The 17,933-nt window shown below is 39.2% G+C and overlaps 1 protein-coding gene across 4 annotated transcripts in view; it reads left to right on the top strand.

Annotated features, from left to right (window-relative positions):
• Nucleotides 1–17,525, top strand: part of LOC105416274 (zinc finger protein 385B-like) — a 40,837-nt gene extending 23,312 nt beyond the window's left edge. For 3 of the 4 annotated variants that reach the window (XM_029849631.1, XM_029849638.1, XM_029849654.1), the window contains 7 exons: nt 9,512–9,666; nt 9,802–9,909; nt 13,379–13,562; nt 14,786–15,148; nt 15,257–15,462; nt 15,587–15,685; nt 16,280–17,525. In XM_029849631.1, the coding sequence (XP_029705491.1) occupies nt 9,512–9,666; nt 9,802–9,909; nt 13,379–13,562; nt 14,786–15,148; nt 15,257–15,462; nt 15,587–15,685; nt 16,280–16,510 (1,346 nt within the window). In that variant the 3' untranslated portion in view covers nt 16,511–17,525. The remainder of the gene's footprint in view (nt 1–9,511; nt 9,667–9,801; nt 9,910–13,378; nt 13,563–14,785; nt 15,149–15,256; nt 15,463–15,586; nt 15,686–16,279) is intronic. The other variant, XM_029849646.1, reaches the window with a different exon arrangement.
• The last annotated feature ends 408 nt before the right edge of the window (nt 17,526–17,933 follow it).

The raw sequence follows: 17,933 nt of genomic DNA on the forward strand, positions 1-17,933 counted from the left end.
ATACCCAGATTAGCTTGTATAATTGGAGCATGTTAAAGATAAAGGCAGTGTGGGGATTTTCAGTCATGTCATTAGTTTGTGATTTTTTTCCCCCGATGAAGCGCTAGGAGCATTTGGACTTTTCAAATTTAGCAAACATAGCGGTTGATTCAAATGGGATAAACATGCTCTGAATCTCCATTTTTAAGCTCGATCTCTATAAACGCAAACAGGAGCTCTCTAAAGAATTAAAGCTAAATGAAACTATTTTTTAACAGTCAGATCTGTATTTAATGTGCCTTTAAAGGTTGTGTGGAACCTATTTCCTCTTATCAACTAGGAACCCCTGCAAGATAAACCTTTTTAATATCGCTCTGAAAGATGAGATTTCAAGTAAGGACCTGCATCGGAATTTAGATGGCATCATCGTCATTATACTTGATATTTATCAATATCAAAGAGCCAGTGAGTTGCTATTGTGTAATCAACCCTTTTGTATGACATATGTAGCTTTAGGCCAGCACATTTTTGTCTGACAGCCAGAGACAGAAACATACAAGCTTGAATATCCGTGTCTAGATGGAAGATGAAAACACTTGGAAGTGTCTGTGTGGCAGCTCTGAGCGCTTTCTTCTTTAAATGGTAGATTAAAGAGATCAAAGGAAAACAGTCGGGGTGGGGGGGGGGACTGTAGAGCTTTTCCTAGTGGTCATGCTGCGGCTTTCCCCCACCCCCTCCCTGCACCATCCCTCCTAGAGGAGCTCCATTTTGAAGCAGAGACAGAGATTGTATTCAAATATGCTGAAAATAGATACATTAAGACACATTAAGATGCATTAAGAGCGCTGCTTTGTTTATCAAATCGCATGTCACCAGACACGGTGACTGGTTTTGGTGATTGTTTTTCATCATTCCATTGATGGGACATTACTGGTTGATGGTACATTACTGGCATTTTGACAATGTCCCACCTTCGGGTTATTTATTGTCCATGCATTCTTCCCCTCACACTTACTGCTATACACTTATGTGGAATTGTATTGCAAATTATATAAATATTTTAAGGTGCAGTTGTTTAAGCTATGCGGGACCTTCCATTTCAAAAATGTTCTTATTCAAAATTTACAGCTTCATTTAAATCTTGATCAATAAACTACTCAAATCATTAAGCAAAATTTCATCGAATGATATAATTGTAATAGAGTTTTGTGATGAATTCTGTGTGATGAAAAAGGGCAAAGGTCAAATCCTTCATAACACAGATATGACAAAATCTAATGTTGGCAGTTGCGACGTTGGTACGTTACACTGTGTTAGGCGGACGCAACAGAGATCCATCCACTCTCTGTCACGGCCACTGATTCTAAATCAGGATCCTGAGGGTGCTGGACTCTATCCCAGCAGTTACTGGGCGAGAGGTGGGAGCACACCCTGGACATGTCACCTTGACAGTCAATGTAGAAGCATACTATGTTGGCAACATGAAGTCAAGGACTCTTTTTTTTTTCATTAGCAGGAAGCTAATATTAAAGCTGAGTTACTGTAGTGTAATTAATAGGTCGTAAAAGGCAGGATTTCATGATTCCTTAAAATGAGGCCATTCATAATCCTGTTCCCAGGTGAACAGCTCATTTAAATTGAGAGCTACCCCACAGTTTGTTTTTAACGTTGGCACCGATGAAACATATTAGCGCACAGAGCGGATTTAATTTGACTACTGTGTTTGAAATAGTTACCAAGTATCTGTATGATGGCTTTGATTTATATTTGTGACAAACGTATCGAATGTACTCGTCACCACAGTGGAGCCAAGTTTTAAAGTTCAGCGCTGAAGTATGATACACTGACATTCGGATGACCCACGGCAGCATGTTTGTTTTTCTGCTGCCCTTCTCTTCTCAGTACTGTCACTTCATGACCTTTAAGTGTCAAAATATTTTAACCCAGAATTTGGTTATCAGATGGCATTGGCAGGGCCCTTCGCTGTTTATGGACTCAGCATCATCCTTGCAGTAAAAATGAAAGGAGCATGACATATTTGTTGACAACTGTGCAGCCTGATTAAAGAGAACAGCTCTCTTCTGCATGCATTCATCCACTGTGTTTACTCTGAATAAATTGTGTGCTGATTGACCTCACAAATTATTTACACTCCATATGAACAAGTCCATTGTAGGTCATTATTTTGCATTATGAAGACAATTTGGCAGTTTGCTATTAAAGCAGCTTTGTGGCAGCGTGTATTAACCACATTTAATCACAACTGGGCACCCCAGCCCACAGCCCCACTGCAGAACTAACTCAGTGGCAGGAGTATTTCATGTATAATGTTACGAGACATGCTTGTTAACATTATCTTCATAGATTCCCTGAATGTATCGCTGTTGCGTCTGACCATCCTCCATTAAAACCACGTGTCCCTCGTAGACAAACACTGTGACTGAACATTTGCATTTTAAGCATGCAAAAGGGATGAATGTGGAAATAACCTCACCAGATCTGTGTCTGCTAGAGGTGTTCACCAGCCTGTAGCTACACCCCACTAACCGATACTGACAACCCAAATCAGTCATGAGTAACCATCATACAGTGTTGACTGTGTGAGTTTGATTGCAACTACAGGAGTCCAGGCTGTAAAACAATGAAACATTGACTGACTTTATTTTTCTTTCCCTTTATTATGTTTAACCCGTGTGAGGCTTTTGTAATTTTACCTACAATGATGCCCTTTCTGATTGTATCAAGTGAAAGATTTACAAAAAGCATGATTATTGTAATGCTTTAGGTTTATTTAACAGTGAATTCACGTGCAAAAAATGTCATAGCTCTCTTGACAGTCTAAATATTGCTTGTTTTTTCTCATTTTTGACATCTTTACGGTCAATTTGGCAAGCTATGGTTAAATCTGGGTAAAGGGGCTTTGAGTTCACTTTGTAGCAACAGCTGTTGAAACGCAAAGTATTTTGCTTGTTGAAATGATATCACACATAAAGACGTGAGCTCGTAAAGACCAGGGCTGCATTAAAATGAGGCCAACACTTTTTTCCAAATTAATCTCGAGAATAGTGCTGCACAGAGACCAACTACATTAGGTCATTTTAATGATTCTTGCACATGTCACAAAGACAATCTGGAGAGCTACTGCAGCCTCAGTGCTGTTCATGGAAACCAGGGACTGCGAAGGCCCTACTATACTGTCATTAGACCACAATTTGATGTGTCTTTTAGGTTTTTGTGTTATTTTAGTTGCTCCGTGGCATCTCTAAACCAAATAAATGACAGTTATGCACATTCATTCCTATCGGAGCAGGAGTGTTAATACAGCATAAGGAGTAAAGCAAATGACATTTGACAGTGTCAATACAAAAGACATGTTCCCTTCTGAGGTTTTATAATCTTATTAACCTTTGAAATTAAATAGAAGGTAAAAATGTATCTGCTGTTATGATTATTGTTTTTTTCTGTTAAAAAAGTTGTCTTTTGAGGTTGCGTTCTGGTGAGCCAAAGGATAGACTGAATTCAACAATCGCTGCCCTCTCAACTCTCAGGATGATCGGGTGTCCATTTGAGGCCATCAGTCATGTCAGTAACCAGGAGGCATAAGTGGTTTCTCTTCCCAATGGCAGCTGCCAATTTGACACAGCAGGCCGCAGAGAGACAGTTATACCCTGATATAAATCCTGGGGATTAGAGTGAGCTCCGTGGGTTCTGTTTGTTTACAGGAAGTGAATCCCTGCATTGATTTTGCTAGTTGTTTGCACTTAACATATGTAAATTCAAACACCAGCTTAGGGGAATGGAGCTCCAAGGACCCTAGTACCTTCCTTCTCCTTGAAACAGGAGTCACTTAGGACCCCAGCCCCAGCCCCCTGCCCTTCTCCTCCCCCTCCTCGAACTCTACTCGCTCTGATTGCGAGGAATTGCAAAAACTGCAGCGTGTACCTCCTGTTGTAAAACGAGCAGCCGACTGAGGTTTTCTTCAGAATTCTTTTTTTTTTGTAGGGTTTTATTTCCCCCAGGGATGAAAAATGACTTGAAAAATGTAAACGCCTGAAATATAGAGCGCGTTTGACTTTATAAAAAGCATACGCTCAAACTACACATTCTGTCAGCAAAATCCTTTCACACAGTGGAGTTTCCTCAAAGTGCTGACTTAATTAAAAACTATTAGGCTTTCAGAACCTGCCTTCACGTCCTGCACTGAAAATCAAGCAGAAGGTGCAGAAAAATATTGACTTCAAGCTGTTTGATGTGTGCGTTTGTCACAATGATAACATGTTAACAATTTTAATGGCATTAATAAAATGGTCAACCTGGTGGAAGTTCACACACACACAAAAAAAAGAAAAAGAGCCTGTCAGAAAATAAATTTAATGCTGTTGTGTAGGATGGTTTCATTTGATGAAATTGTATTTTATATTTTACCACTTTGGACGACTGCAGTAGAAATAGCTCTAATGTGCCTCTTTTTTTTTTAACCTGCATAATAAATACACTGATGCAAGCTTACCTCATTTTGTGCATGCATGATAAACATCTTTTAGCAGTGCACCAGTGAGCAGACCTGCTAATGGAGGACCCTTTAGACAAGCTCCTCCCTGCAAGCGACCCGAGAGACAAAAAACAGCTAATTACAAAGTTGACGAGGCGGAAAAAAGATCCAGACTTTAAATATCAATAAGTATGTGCTGCACATCTGCTGGCTGCTTTTCAGCCGGTCTGATTAGACTCAGCCTTATCTCAATTCAAGCAGATGGTTCTAGTTTTCTTTTTTTTATACAGACACACAGGCTAGTATGGAAATCAGAGAGTCGTTAAATGGAACAAAAGGCAACATAAGCACTAATCTATCTGCGTGTGCTGATTGTGCATTCAGACTCATTTCCCATCAGATTGTTATCAGTGTTTGTTTATACTTTATAGCCAGAGTCTTTAAATATATCAGATTTAAAGTAAATGTGTGTGTTGAGTTAGGTTTTTGTGTTTACCTGTTTTAACTTTTTTTAAAAATCTTTTTGAAGTAAACGGGATGTATAATTGGAGGATGTTAGTAAGATGATCTCAACAGAAGACATTCCATTAGTGCACGATTAAATACTCTACAAATCTCAGTGAAGTCCTACTTTATGTGTTGATAGGTTTTTTTTAAATTTGACCAGAAGTCTGAGTTTCACCTTGTACAAATCCAGCACAACTTTGTGAACCCCAGGGTGAAAATGGCTCTACGGTGTTCCACTTGAAAGTAGGACAAACTACCACAGGGAGCCTGATCCAGGCTGCACGGTTCCCCCGCAGGTAGAAATTCTCATGGAGCCTCTGGCACTACATCAGCTGGGGTTTTACGCGTGACAGTGACAGCCGGCGGGAGAATTCGCTGGCTGCCAGTCGTGCACCAAATGTACTTTGTCATAGCAAGAATGATTTATTGGGAAGACCATTAATTTCATGGTGCAGGCAGCATTTTAAGCTACTGTGGCTGCGGCAGCTAAGCAGAGCTGTCAGTGGCAGTTTTAATAGATGCTAATTCATCCTCCAGAGCTTATCATAAACGCTTCGATTTCTGCCTGTTGTGTAAGCAACATCATTATCACTGCCAAAGCTGCGTGCAGCAACCGTTTGCCTCGTAAAACTGTGTGCTTTATGCTGTTGTTGCAGTGTATGTGGCAATGTATTTTGCAGGCAAACCGCAGTCACTCTGGTCATTTTGTGTCACATTCCTCAATGCTTAATGCTCCTTTTTTTTTCTTCCAAAAAAATTCATTGTGATTTATTAGTGTCCTTTTAATGGAAAGATTTTTATGATTCAGAACAGACTGAGCAGGATTTTCCAAAACTGATGTAACTGTAATATTTGTATAAGTCCAAGTTAATAAAGAGATGCATCAACACAGACTGAGCAGATTCAGATATATGATATTTATATTATATATCATCTCAGACTAGGTGAATTCCTTTGTGTTTATTCAAGACACTGAGACAGTTTTAGTAGAGACAAATATTTATATTTTTCAGTATTAAGCTTAGTGAAATTCAGCCATTAATGTGACCATCCATCTAAGAGAGGGTGTTAATCCAGAAATGTAAGCGTTTTTCCACAACGCCATGTTGGTTCCAACTGAAGATGGAGGATCTGGCTGAGACAGATGAACCTGGGGAGAGCATTTACAACAAAAGCAGCCAAAGCAGCTTTTCCTCTGGTGCTTTCGCTGTGATTCACAGCTATGAAAGCCTCTCATTCCCTTTCCCCTCATCCCCCATGAAAAGAAGCCATTTTCTTCTCTCTGTGATGTTGAGTCACCCAAAGACTAATCCAGGAAATAATAGAGATTAAGCTTTTCCTCATCTTTTCCATTTTTTCCCCCAAGGTGCTATAATTTCCTCAGATTGTAATTGCTCATCCTTTCTCAGTGCAGAAAGGTTGTCAGAGATGACCTCAGTTCACAGCCTCCATGAAAAAGCTGTCTTCCTGCATGTGAATGAGAGTTGGCTTCTTTTTCTCCTGCTGGAAACTCAAAGTGACTGTTGCCACTGCTGTTTATTATTATTATTATGATTATATGATTGTTGTTGTTGTTGCTATATTCAGTGGCGGTTGACCCAGACGTCTTTCATGTGAGAATGTTAGAGACCACTGAGCTCTTAGATCAACAAATTAACAGATTTATTTTTAAGCTTTGTCCATATCTGTGTCCTGCTACAGCTGTCTCTTTTGACCTCATGGATCTCATCTCTGCAGCAAGAAATCAGGTCCAATCCATTGAATTCAACACAGATGGACTGATGAAGGGTTAAAGCCATCTCAAAGCTGAACAAAAAAAAATAGACAGCGCTGACTGACATATATGAGTGTGACAGCAGCGGGTCTGAAGACTTATGTTGGTGTTATATTTCAGTTTTTCATCGTTTTTTTTTTTGTTTGTTTTTTATCAATTTGCCAGAATGTCTCATGGTTTGCCATGTCCTCGTGAGATACTGGCTGTGAATTGATGAGGACTAAAAGAAATTTTGAATTTGACACGTGGTTTCACCAGAAGAAGTAGTAAAGGTTTAAGAGGGTGTGAATGATTTCCCAACCCTCCGTATGTTACCATCAAGCACATAATTACCAGACACAGCTCATCAGATCTGCTTTTAATAAGTGAAGCATAAACCAACTCGACGCTTCGCTTGATCTAGAAGAGCTGAACAATACCAAAGAACCTGTGTTATATTGTACAAATTCTCTGACAATGGCTGTTCTATTGTGTTCAATAAAAAAGGAAGTTAATTAAAATCTATGCTTCCTGAATGTTAGGCAAAAGGGATTAATGAGATCAATTTCACATTTGTATGGAGAGACAAAAATGTCTTGGAAAACCTTCACTGACTGGCAGATTAAGTAGATAGGTGGGAGACAGATGAGACCACTCATCTGTCTCAATTCTTTCTGACTATATACTTTAATTGGGTAGACATTACTGACATCAGCACTGCACAAAAGGTCCAATGAATAGGTCTATGCACTTTTGATTCGCTCCTTTCATTTTTAAAACTATCCAGTAAAAATCTCTGAAACCACAGAACATCTTAAAATATTATTTATATTATAAAATATAATAATATTACACAAATATGTAATACTGAGCAATCATTTCCTGATCCTTTGACATTTTTTTAATACTTTTTCTTTCTCTTTGTCATGACTATTTTTGGCCTCTTCTCTTCAACAAAGAAAAGCATCAAATTAACGTCAGAGCTTTAAATCAGATGAAATCTCCCCCTCCGTTTTTCAGACAGACAGACAGACAGACAGATATCTGTGAATCACCGTTATGATGTGGTGATAGTCTGGGGGTTAATCCCCCACTTCTGATGGGATTAAGCCTTCAGATGCAGCATATATAACTATTTGACAGATCCTCCGTTAGGGGCTGGTGCTGATCCTGGTGCTGGTACTGGTACTGGTGCTGGTCCACAGACAATAGCGATCTGCTGCTTTCCAGCCAGACCTGCTCATATGTCTGACAAAGAGTTTGAAGAGAGTTGCATCAACGTTTATAGTTTGATATGTGAATTTCTGTTTTAATGTCAGAGAATTGATGTTTAATCCTGTTGAAATTCTGTGTTTTATGTCAGCCACTGCAGTCCTGTACTGGCCAGTTTGGTGACTACAGGACCCGAAGAACATTTTTCGATTTTCATCTCATTTAACATTCGATCATATTTATTGAACATTGTGTCATTTTTATGTTGTGTGATCATGCTTATAGATAGATAAATATAGACATACATACATACATAGCTTTTTTCTTTTTTGCATTTAGGAGATCGTAGGTCAGTCCTTCATCAGTGTAAAATCTAAAGGGAAGTTCGACATTTGCTCAGCTCTGTAATAGTTTGTTACAAAACATGAGCCAAAACCTTTAGAAATACATGTTAATCAATCACAACACCATTAAAAGGAAAATCAGCACAAGTGTGAACGGCACGTGGTCACATATAGTTAAATTTACACCTTTTGCATGCTGGCATGATAGCGTTGTTGAGCCTAGCGTGTGGCTCAAAACTGTCTGTTCCCAGTACTTTGCAGAGTTACTGGTATATCACTAGTTTTGATTACTCTTAGACTAGGATTGGGAACAAATATCCATGTGGTGCACTGTTGAGCTGCATGCTCTTCAGGTCACCTGTACTGAATAGTGCCATATTTGATCCATCTGCCTTTAATGTGACTTTTAGAAGTATTCCCATCTCTTTCATATACAGTGTATATATATTCTTTAAGATGCTTTAATCTGGAAAGGTTAATGTAGCCTCCATTCCTTTTCTGCAGCTATGTTTCTTCACTCTGCATTCTTCTTAAAAGCCTTTTTGAGCACCTGATTAGATCAGTGCTAAAAATGCTGACACTCGTTACATTAAAGCAGGTCTAATCCCAAACATAAATGCTGAGAATATTCCTTTTTTTCTGGTTCACAATTAGATTCCATTTTTAAATGTGACTCACTCTCAGCACATAGAGGATGTATTCAGCATCTCATGCTTTTTGGTGATGCAATTAAACATTTAATTTCTCTTAACCAGATGGATGTTAATTCCCCAGTTTGAGCAAATATGAGTACTAAAAATATATCTCTAGAATCCAAAGTTTGTGAGTCATTTCTTTTTATTTTCCAGTCCTCATCTGGTATTTTATTAGTTCTGGTTTCATTGGTTATTTTCTGTTTATTTCTCTATAAAGGGGGTTGTCCTAACAGCCAACACGTCTCTCATTTCACCACATTCATTACTCTTCTTGACAGTTTTCCACCCAGTGTGGCTCTCCTCCACATTGCAAATCCAGAACCACATCAAGCAAAAAAAATATATATATATACATATATATATTGAAATTATCGTAATATTTTCTCCTCATAGGTTGGTTTTTGGCTGTAAGATATTTAGATCAAATATGATCACATTTTTAAACCCACAGGTTTATTGATTTCTATCAGAGCAACAAAAAAATGTCCTTATCGATGTCGTATTTAATCTGCTGTTATTGTTTTCATAGGTGCTCTCTCCCAGAGCCAAGTCCACCCACTCCTGGGCTCCCTTTCTCTTCCTGGTCGGCCCCTTCAGCCGCACCCTCACAGTCAGCTGGAGCACTTCCTGCCTCTCAGGGTGAACAGCCCCTCACCTCTCAGTCTGTTTCCCAATTTTAACAAGGTAATGTCAATGTATTATTTTGTTATCATCTTATTAAGACTACAACGATACAAAATAATTCAAATCCACTTTGACCCGTGTGTCTGTCTGCCTGCGTATCCATGTCTGTGTGTGTGTGTGTGTGTGTGTGTGTAGCTGGACCCAGTGCAGAAAGCAGTGATAAACCACACGTTTGGTGTGTGTCCACCAAAGAAGAAGCCCATCATCTCCTGTAACATCTGTCACCTGCGCTTCAATTCCACTGTAAGTCCTTTCTGGTGTCACAGGGGGGAGGATCTTCTCATATTTGCTAATACTTTTGTCTTAAGAACTGGAAACCTCAAAACGCAAAGAGAAGCAGGGAAGTACAAAGAGTTCAATCTCATCGCATGACCCTTGTGACCATAAGGTGCTGAAGCAATATTATTAACTGTGACAGACTGGGAAAGAATCGTCTGGACTGTGGAATCGGACTTGGTCTACTGTAAAACCAACACACAAACCCGCCGTTTGTATACTTGATATCAGTCTTTCTCAGTCTGTTAATTAAAAGTCTCAAAGATAATTGGGATAAAGATAATTTAATGACGATATCAACAAAATCACAACTGTAATTACCTTTTCCTGTCCTGATTTCTTGGCTTCAGGGATTTCTCCAGGCACCGTTTTCACTTCTTCACATGTTCACATTGCTTTTGCAAACATTTGGTCTTAAAAAACAGTCAACCAGGCTTTTCTTTTGATTGCTCTAATGAGAATATGTATATAGTTTCCATTTTAATCCATAGATGGATTTTTAAATGGAAAAGAGTATTCGGGCATTTGTCTTCTTATCGCACCTTCTTATTCATGTTCATTTGGTTACAATTCCTGGAGTTCGTTTATATGTACATAATTTGCATTTATATTGTTGGGTAGGACCTGATGGAATTACAATGACTCTCCTCCTACTGTGGAATTTAAAGGAAGAAGAACACCTAAATGAGAACATTGCACTACTGTATCTCTGTGTGCTCACCTGTCTGCTGGGTCTTCTCTCTGATCAGTACTGTTGGACATGTAGTTATGTCATTAGGAGTCTTTTTTTTATAGCTAACAGGCACTCTCCCCCCCCCCTCTGTGTTGCATGCAGCTGAGCTGAGAATACTCGTTGACGCAGGAGGTGATGGCCCGGTTACAGCAGGTACCAGGTTTCTAAACGGCAGCTGCACCCAGTGGCAATTGAAAGTGGACTGAAGGAATAGTGCTGAATATTGCAAATCTTTTCACATCTTATACTCACTGCCTGTGTAGGACATGCAGCAGGTTTCATTTTCATATCATTTATGTTGGCCCCCCACGTGCCATTTACAGACACTTGGGTGTCTGCAGTGTCTTATCAACACATGAGAAGTGAAAAGAATTTTAAATTTCTGATATTCTAGACTTTACCGCCATTTGTAACATAGCTACATTTAAATTGATAGATGTTGCATCAAAATTGTAATAAATATTTGTGCACATCATTATTAAAGCTACTGAAATCAAGCCATTAGCTTGTTTTGGTTATAAAATTACATAGATTGTGGGGTTTCCTTTGTAGACATTTTTATATTATAGTGTAACTTTAAAAAATCAAAACCGTAATCATAGAAATGGTTATGAAAATGGAATTGCTGTATATCTGACAATAGGATGAGAAACAGACTTGGAATTTTTCAGACTATCCTTCCAAGGCTGCAGAATCACTGCAAAGCATCAGAGATTTGAGCCTGAAGGATAAAATGCTCTAATTTTGCTGCCCTTTTGTCAGAGGACATTTATCGCTAACTTTGTGTGAAGCATTTGGGCATCTGTGGTGTGAGAATGCATAAAGCTGCTGAAATCAGGTCAATCAGACCTGACAGTTTCCCCCAGGTGTCGTTAAATGAGAATCTTTGTTTTTCCTGTCCCCTGACATTTTTATTGAGTTCCTATGGTGCAATATAGTGAACTCATACTGCACTGCTATTATGCAGATGGGAGCAGACACATCCTTCTGACTCAACTGAAAACTCCCTTGAATGGTTAGTTTCACTGACATTTGGCAAAACCAAAGGGGGCTGCACACCCTTTGCTCTGCGACTTATTTCTAAGCTATGACGGGATGTGTCACGTCCGAGGAGCAGCACGAGCTTTATGCAAAGTGTCAGTGAAGGCAACAGGCCGGTAAACATCGCGCACACAGTTGCCACAGTGTTCCCCTCTGCAGATGGAGCTCAGAGGTCATCCTGTGTAGTGTCTGCCTGCAAACTGATGTGGATAATTTGAGCCAAAGACAAAGACAAATTATCTAAATTCTCACTGACTGTCGGTTATAGAGAACGTTTGTGGGGGTTTTTGACTTGAAGAAAGTAAAGTTGGTTATGTTTTATACTTGATACTATTTATATATACAGTATATATAATAAATATACTAAGTTTTGACAATTCATATCAGTATTTGTGCCTCTTGTGTTGAATATAATGGAACTACATTAAAAGCACAAAACTATCTCCCTAAAAGTAAAAACAAAAGGTGTGTTTTATAAAAACACCATTTAAGGGAGGGAAATCAATATTAACATTAGAATGAGTTTTCCCTCGAGTAATGGACTGTGTAGGTGTGATTGTTAAAAGACTAAATAGCCCACAGTAATGGCGTACATTGTGTTGAATGAAGTGCCGTTATCTGGCACTGTTATTTTATTGTTAGGTCTACAGTATAGGACCTAGTTAACACTGCCTGCAAGTGCATGTTGTTTTTATTGTTTTTCCATAATAGTTGTTAATATTCTGTAAATATAAAACATAACCCCATCTTTTCTTTGGCTTTTTAATATACTTTGTAAGGGTAATTTTCCACCCACATGAGGTTTTTTTTAATAGATGGTGTTTGTTTGAAAGAGAACAAATGATCACTTTTTAAAATTCAGTTCTAGGTGGATGTTTTTTAAGTTTACACATGGATCTGACTGAAAAAATGCTTTTCCAGCTGTAAAATCCACTGCAAGGAGTGTTAAATCATTTCTCCTCAATGGAGGAACTGATTAATTCAGTGGCTAATATTAGGCATGACAGTTCTGTAGCGTTATGTCGCACACTTTGAAGTGATATACTCTATTCTGTCTGTGTTTTAACGTTGAATAGTGCATATGTGGTAAAACATAATTAACACGGAAATGCCTCGCTCTTTTGGTGCAGTATCTAACTGCTGGGAGCTGAGCCTCAGCTTCTGCAGGCCATGTCTCATTTAAACTACAGCCATCCAGAGAAACCCCAAATCTGCATGTATCTGTCATCGCGCTGCCACAAATGAGCTTTCTGTTGCAGAGGGAACACAAAGGTCATTTGGTGTCACACGATGCAGACACGGGCCAGTTTCTGTCAGAACGAATCACTGGTAGGATGAGCCAGTGCGCTCCGAGGATGTTCATGTGACGCCGCGGGTCCAAGTGATGCTCATTTGTGCACGACCGCTATGCTGCTGATGATCATAACGGTGATGTTGAACTTCCTCCTGGTCAAATGCTCAGTCGGACAATTTCTGCCCAACTCCAGAGAAGCATATGAAGCCAAGGAGGCGGAACAGATGGATGGATTGCATTTTGATGATTTCACGCTTTCCTTCACAAAATTAATCATGTCAGTCAATCTGTCGACGGGCTCTACAGCATCTTTCTCCTACATTAGTGCTGCTCATTTGTTCATATTTCTGTACGTGTGTTGTGGTCAGACACAGGCAGAGGCCCACTATAAAGGTCACAAGCACGCGCGCAAGCTGAAGGCCTTGGAGACCCAGAGGAACCGGCAGAAAAGAGGACGCAGTCCATCCAAGTTGTCAAAAGACAAAGACCAAGACATGATGATGCTGGGAGGAGCAACGGCCTCTTCAGCCTCACATTTGAAAGACATAACAGGTAAAAAAATCTTTTTAAGGTAACGGCCTCTTCATTCTCAGGAGAATTTTTGGTATTTCCAGAGACATAAGTACCGAGGCCTAATAGCTGCCACTCATCTTACTAATTACCAGCTATTACCTGTACTTCAATCATTGGCCTTGCCAGAGCGGTAATTATTCCCATCACATAACGATATTCTGTAGGTCGAGACCACTTTATGCTCTTAAAAAGAGCCATTATTATGATGGTGTTTCTTTCATCCCCCCCCCCCCCCCAATTTATAACCAGTATGAACACGTGTCAACATGTCACAAGAAAATGTCAAAGAAAGGGAAATTTCAGACAGACAGACAGACAGACAGACAGACAGACAGACAGACAGACAGATTGATTAAATCTCTAAATTCACAAGAAAACACAGTTTTATTTTTCAATACTTTAAGCATACAAAAAGCAATTCAGTCACAAAATTGTTGCCAGTCTGTTGGTGCCCAACAGAGCTCATGGAACACAAATGAACCTTCCGTGCCAGAGAGGCATCTTATAAAACTTACTGACTGCAAACAGTTGAAAACAGATTTGGTCTGAATAAGAAAAAAGTCTAAATCCTCCTCCTCTGTACTCTTGTAGCGTCCCTCTTTATAATTAATGGTCCTCCTTATCTTTCTTCTAGCACCTATCAATTTCCTTTACCCACACAATAATAAGCTTCTTGCATTCACCTGTTACCATGGTTGTTGATTGATGGTGCCAGAGGTGGAAAACAAATGACAGTCAGACAAAGGGGGGATGGTTGAGATGGCTAAAAAAGAGGAGAAAATAAGGCTATTAAGGACCAGGCGCCAAAAAAGAGATGGGGAAGAAGAAGAAGGTAAAGTAAAAAGGTTAGATTAAAGAAATAAAAACAAAAAAGGCTCCCAACAATTGCAATGCATATTATTTACATATATTTAATTAGCTGTGCATTAAAGGAAACAAAGAAACACCCAAAAAATAGAATGTTTCACTCTCTTTCACTCTAGAATGTTTCTTATTTAGAAAAAGAATAAGAATTTTAAATATAACACTTGACCGAAGAAGCCAGTGTTACCCAAGGCTACAGTCCATGCCAATAAATAAGTATGTGGCCCAAAAATGCTTGTTAATTCTCTCATGTAACCTGGAATGCAATTTTACATTCATATGAACAAAGTGTAACAACATTATTGTTTGCACTTCTTTATTTATCCAACTGTACACAGGAGCAAGTACCTTTTCCCAGCCGGGACATCAGCAGGTAGAACCTGACCCATGGCGTTCCTTGGCAAACACTCCCTCCTCACAGCCTTCCTCTACAGACTCTTCCTCCCTTTGCACCCCTCAGATGTCTCCGCAAATCTGCCCTGGCCGGCAGATATCCGATTCACCTTCAGACAGTCATCCGCTGGAGGCCGGCACAACCGCCACCAGCTGTGCTCCATGTTCAGAACCGCAGGAAAACCCCACAGGAGGCCAACAGGAGGTGGAAGAGGCTCAGGAGCCCAAGAGCTGCAAAAAACATCTCCATTGTCCCACGTGCAAAGTGACGGTCAATTCGAGCTTGCAGCTGGAGGCCCACTGCAGTGGTGTGTAGGGCAAAACTCTTCATAATTATAGTATATAATTATAAATTGTAGGTTCACGGATCTCAAAAGAACCCCAATTTCAGTGTAAGTCTTCTGTTCTGGAATCAGGCTCAAGGCACAAACAAATGCTTGATGGTGGACCGAAGGGAACTCGGTCACAATGCAGGGTCAAGCTGAAGCCATCCTCCAAACCCGCCTGTAGGATGAAGCAGCACGTGTGCAGCAGGTCCAGAGTGGGTCTGAGCGTGTCCAGACAACCGTTCCACTGTGAAATGTGTCAGGTGTCTGTCAACTCAGAGACACAACTGAAACAGGTGCATGAATTCTCCCTGCCTGATGTACTTCACCACATACTAGGCCAAACCTAGTATCCAACTAGTGAAAAATAGGTTTGTTGGTTGTATTTGCAAATCTTTACAGTTTTATCTCTGCGTTTAGCACATGAACAGCAGAAGACACAAAGAGCGTTTGGCTGGGAAACCTGTCAAAGTGAAGTTGGCCCCTTTTAATAAACTCCAGCCCAGTGCTGCCTTAGTGGTGAGAATTTATCTCAAACACACACACACACACACACACACATCATTGTACTTCTATCTTTGTGAGGACTTTTAAAGACATAATGCATTCACCAGAACTCATCATATATCATAATTATATTATATATTAATTTAAACATTTATGTTGGACCTGGCTGCCAGGAAACTCTCAAACTCACAATCATGGCAAAACAGCAATGAAACAAACACAAACAAATAATAAAATAACAACAATGTAAAAAAACATAAACCCTGACCCAGTTGTAGCTACAAACTTAAAACCAAGTCTCAAACACTTCTTTCAAGGTCTGAGGACCAGCATCAGGAACACACACACACACTGTCTGTCAGGCCATACAGTAGAAGTGTTAAGTCCCAAAGCACAATAGTCACAACATCATTGGTCAATCCACTTAGCTTAAAGTCTCTTAGGAATTGTACTACATGATTCCCATTTTAGTACAAATATTTGTGATATGCATCTGTTCATAAAGTGAAATGAGTATTGTTTGATCATGCACAGCATTAATAATGAGACTACAGTGCAGGACCATTATTAGGCTGCTCACTTAACTTCTTTTGTCTTTGGTTCTAGACAAAACTGGCCCTGCAGAAGCACCTTTACAAGGCTCTGCCAGCGGGGTTCCTCACCTCCCCCCTCAATGCAGCTGCCTTTTGCACTGTGGCATCTGGACCCATGGCCCTACGGCTGCCCCCAAGCCCCACATCCATCATCCAAAGCCCTTTTATCAGCCCCACCCTTTTCCGGCCTGCTCCAGGACCTCTGCGGGCCACACACACACCTATCATCTTTTCTCCTTATTAGCGATGAGGCACAATTCATGTGATGACCAACAGCAAAGTGGACCTAACATAGCAAAAGTTGGACCAAGAAGAATTTTGACCTATAAGGACAAGGATTGGGACCCCAGATGGAAGCCAGAACACAGCATACACACATATAAAACAGCATGGACGTCCTCCTTGAATGGACTGAGATTTTGCTGCTGACTGAGCCTACGTCTCCTCTGTAACATCTTTCATTTCTTTAGTAGACAGGAAACATGACAGGGTTTGTAAATATGCTAGTTGCCAATTTATTCACTGTTTGAGAGCTTTCTAGATGTAACCCTTGAGAAATTTAATTTTTTTTACGAGATCAAACTTATAAATAGCTTTCAAATTGATTCCTTCATCATATAACTGGTGGTGTTTTTTCTAATGAACAAAAACGCAACAAACTCCTCTAACTTAGAAAAGTCACAATAATGCATCAAGTTTATGATTTCACAGCAGTTGTCCAATGTGTATGCATTTTCTTTCCTATTTCTAGTCAAATAAGTTTTTCTTCTCTCTCTTGAGGTGACAATCAAAAAGCATTCTGATATGATGCCAAGAATTCTTCAATAGATATACAAAGTTAAAGCTGACAGTAAGTTATAATATTTAAAAACTGTAATATTTGAGATGAGCCATTGTAACAAGTTCTTCAGGTATAGTTTGTTACATAGTTTCAAAACATTTTAATGCCATGTGTGCAATATGAAAATGCAGTAAAAGGAAGGTGGACTTATCAAGGGGACATATCCTTAATACAATTATAAATGCTTTATCTGCAAGTTCTAAATATGTCTTTTTCTTTGTTGCAGTTTCTATTATTTAAATGTCAACACAAAAAACTTTTTTTTAGAAATCCCTTCCACACTGTTGTGTTGCATCATTTTAAGCAATATGTATTTTTCATAATTTACAACTGTTGTGACTGTGCATTCACTGCAATAATGTAAATTAGTCTGTGCTACATATCCTGTGTTCAGTTTGGATTTAAAAATAGTGCTTTTTTATACACTGTTGAAGTTGTTTTTATTTCTAAATGCAAATATCAATATCAGTATTAGATTGAAAAGGCCAAAGGTTGCCCCAGGTCTGCGTACAAAGAATAATTCAGATTCAAATCCCATTTTTGGGCTATTTCCTATTTAAGTGATGTAAGACTATGTAAGACGTGCAATGGAATATGACGCAACAATGTCTGGTTGTTCCTTTATCCAGCTTGTACAATAGAAAATGTACAAGGAAATTGAGAGCGGGAACCAGATCTTCAAAGCAAAAGCTAGTTTTGAAAAAATAATAAAAACTCTTAACAAATAGCCTAAACAATTAATAATTCATAAATAATATGCAGTTGTATTTTCATTATATTTATATACTTTCATTATAATATTTCAGTAATACTATATGCCAGTTTA

The sequence above is a fragment of the Takifugu rubripes genome, chromosome 1 (genome assembly GCF_901000725.2).
Source record: "Takifugu rubripes chromosome 1, fTakRub1.2, whole genome shotgun sequence".
NCBI classification, from domain to species: domain Eukaryota; kingdom Metazoa; phylum Chordata; class Actinopteri; order Tetraodontiformes; family Tetraodontidae; genus Takifugu; species Takifugu rubripes.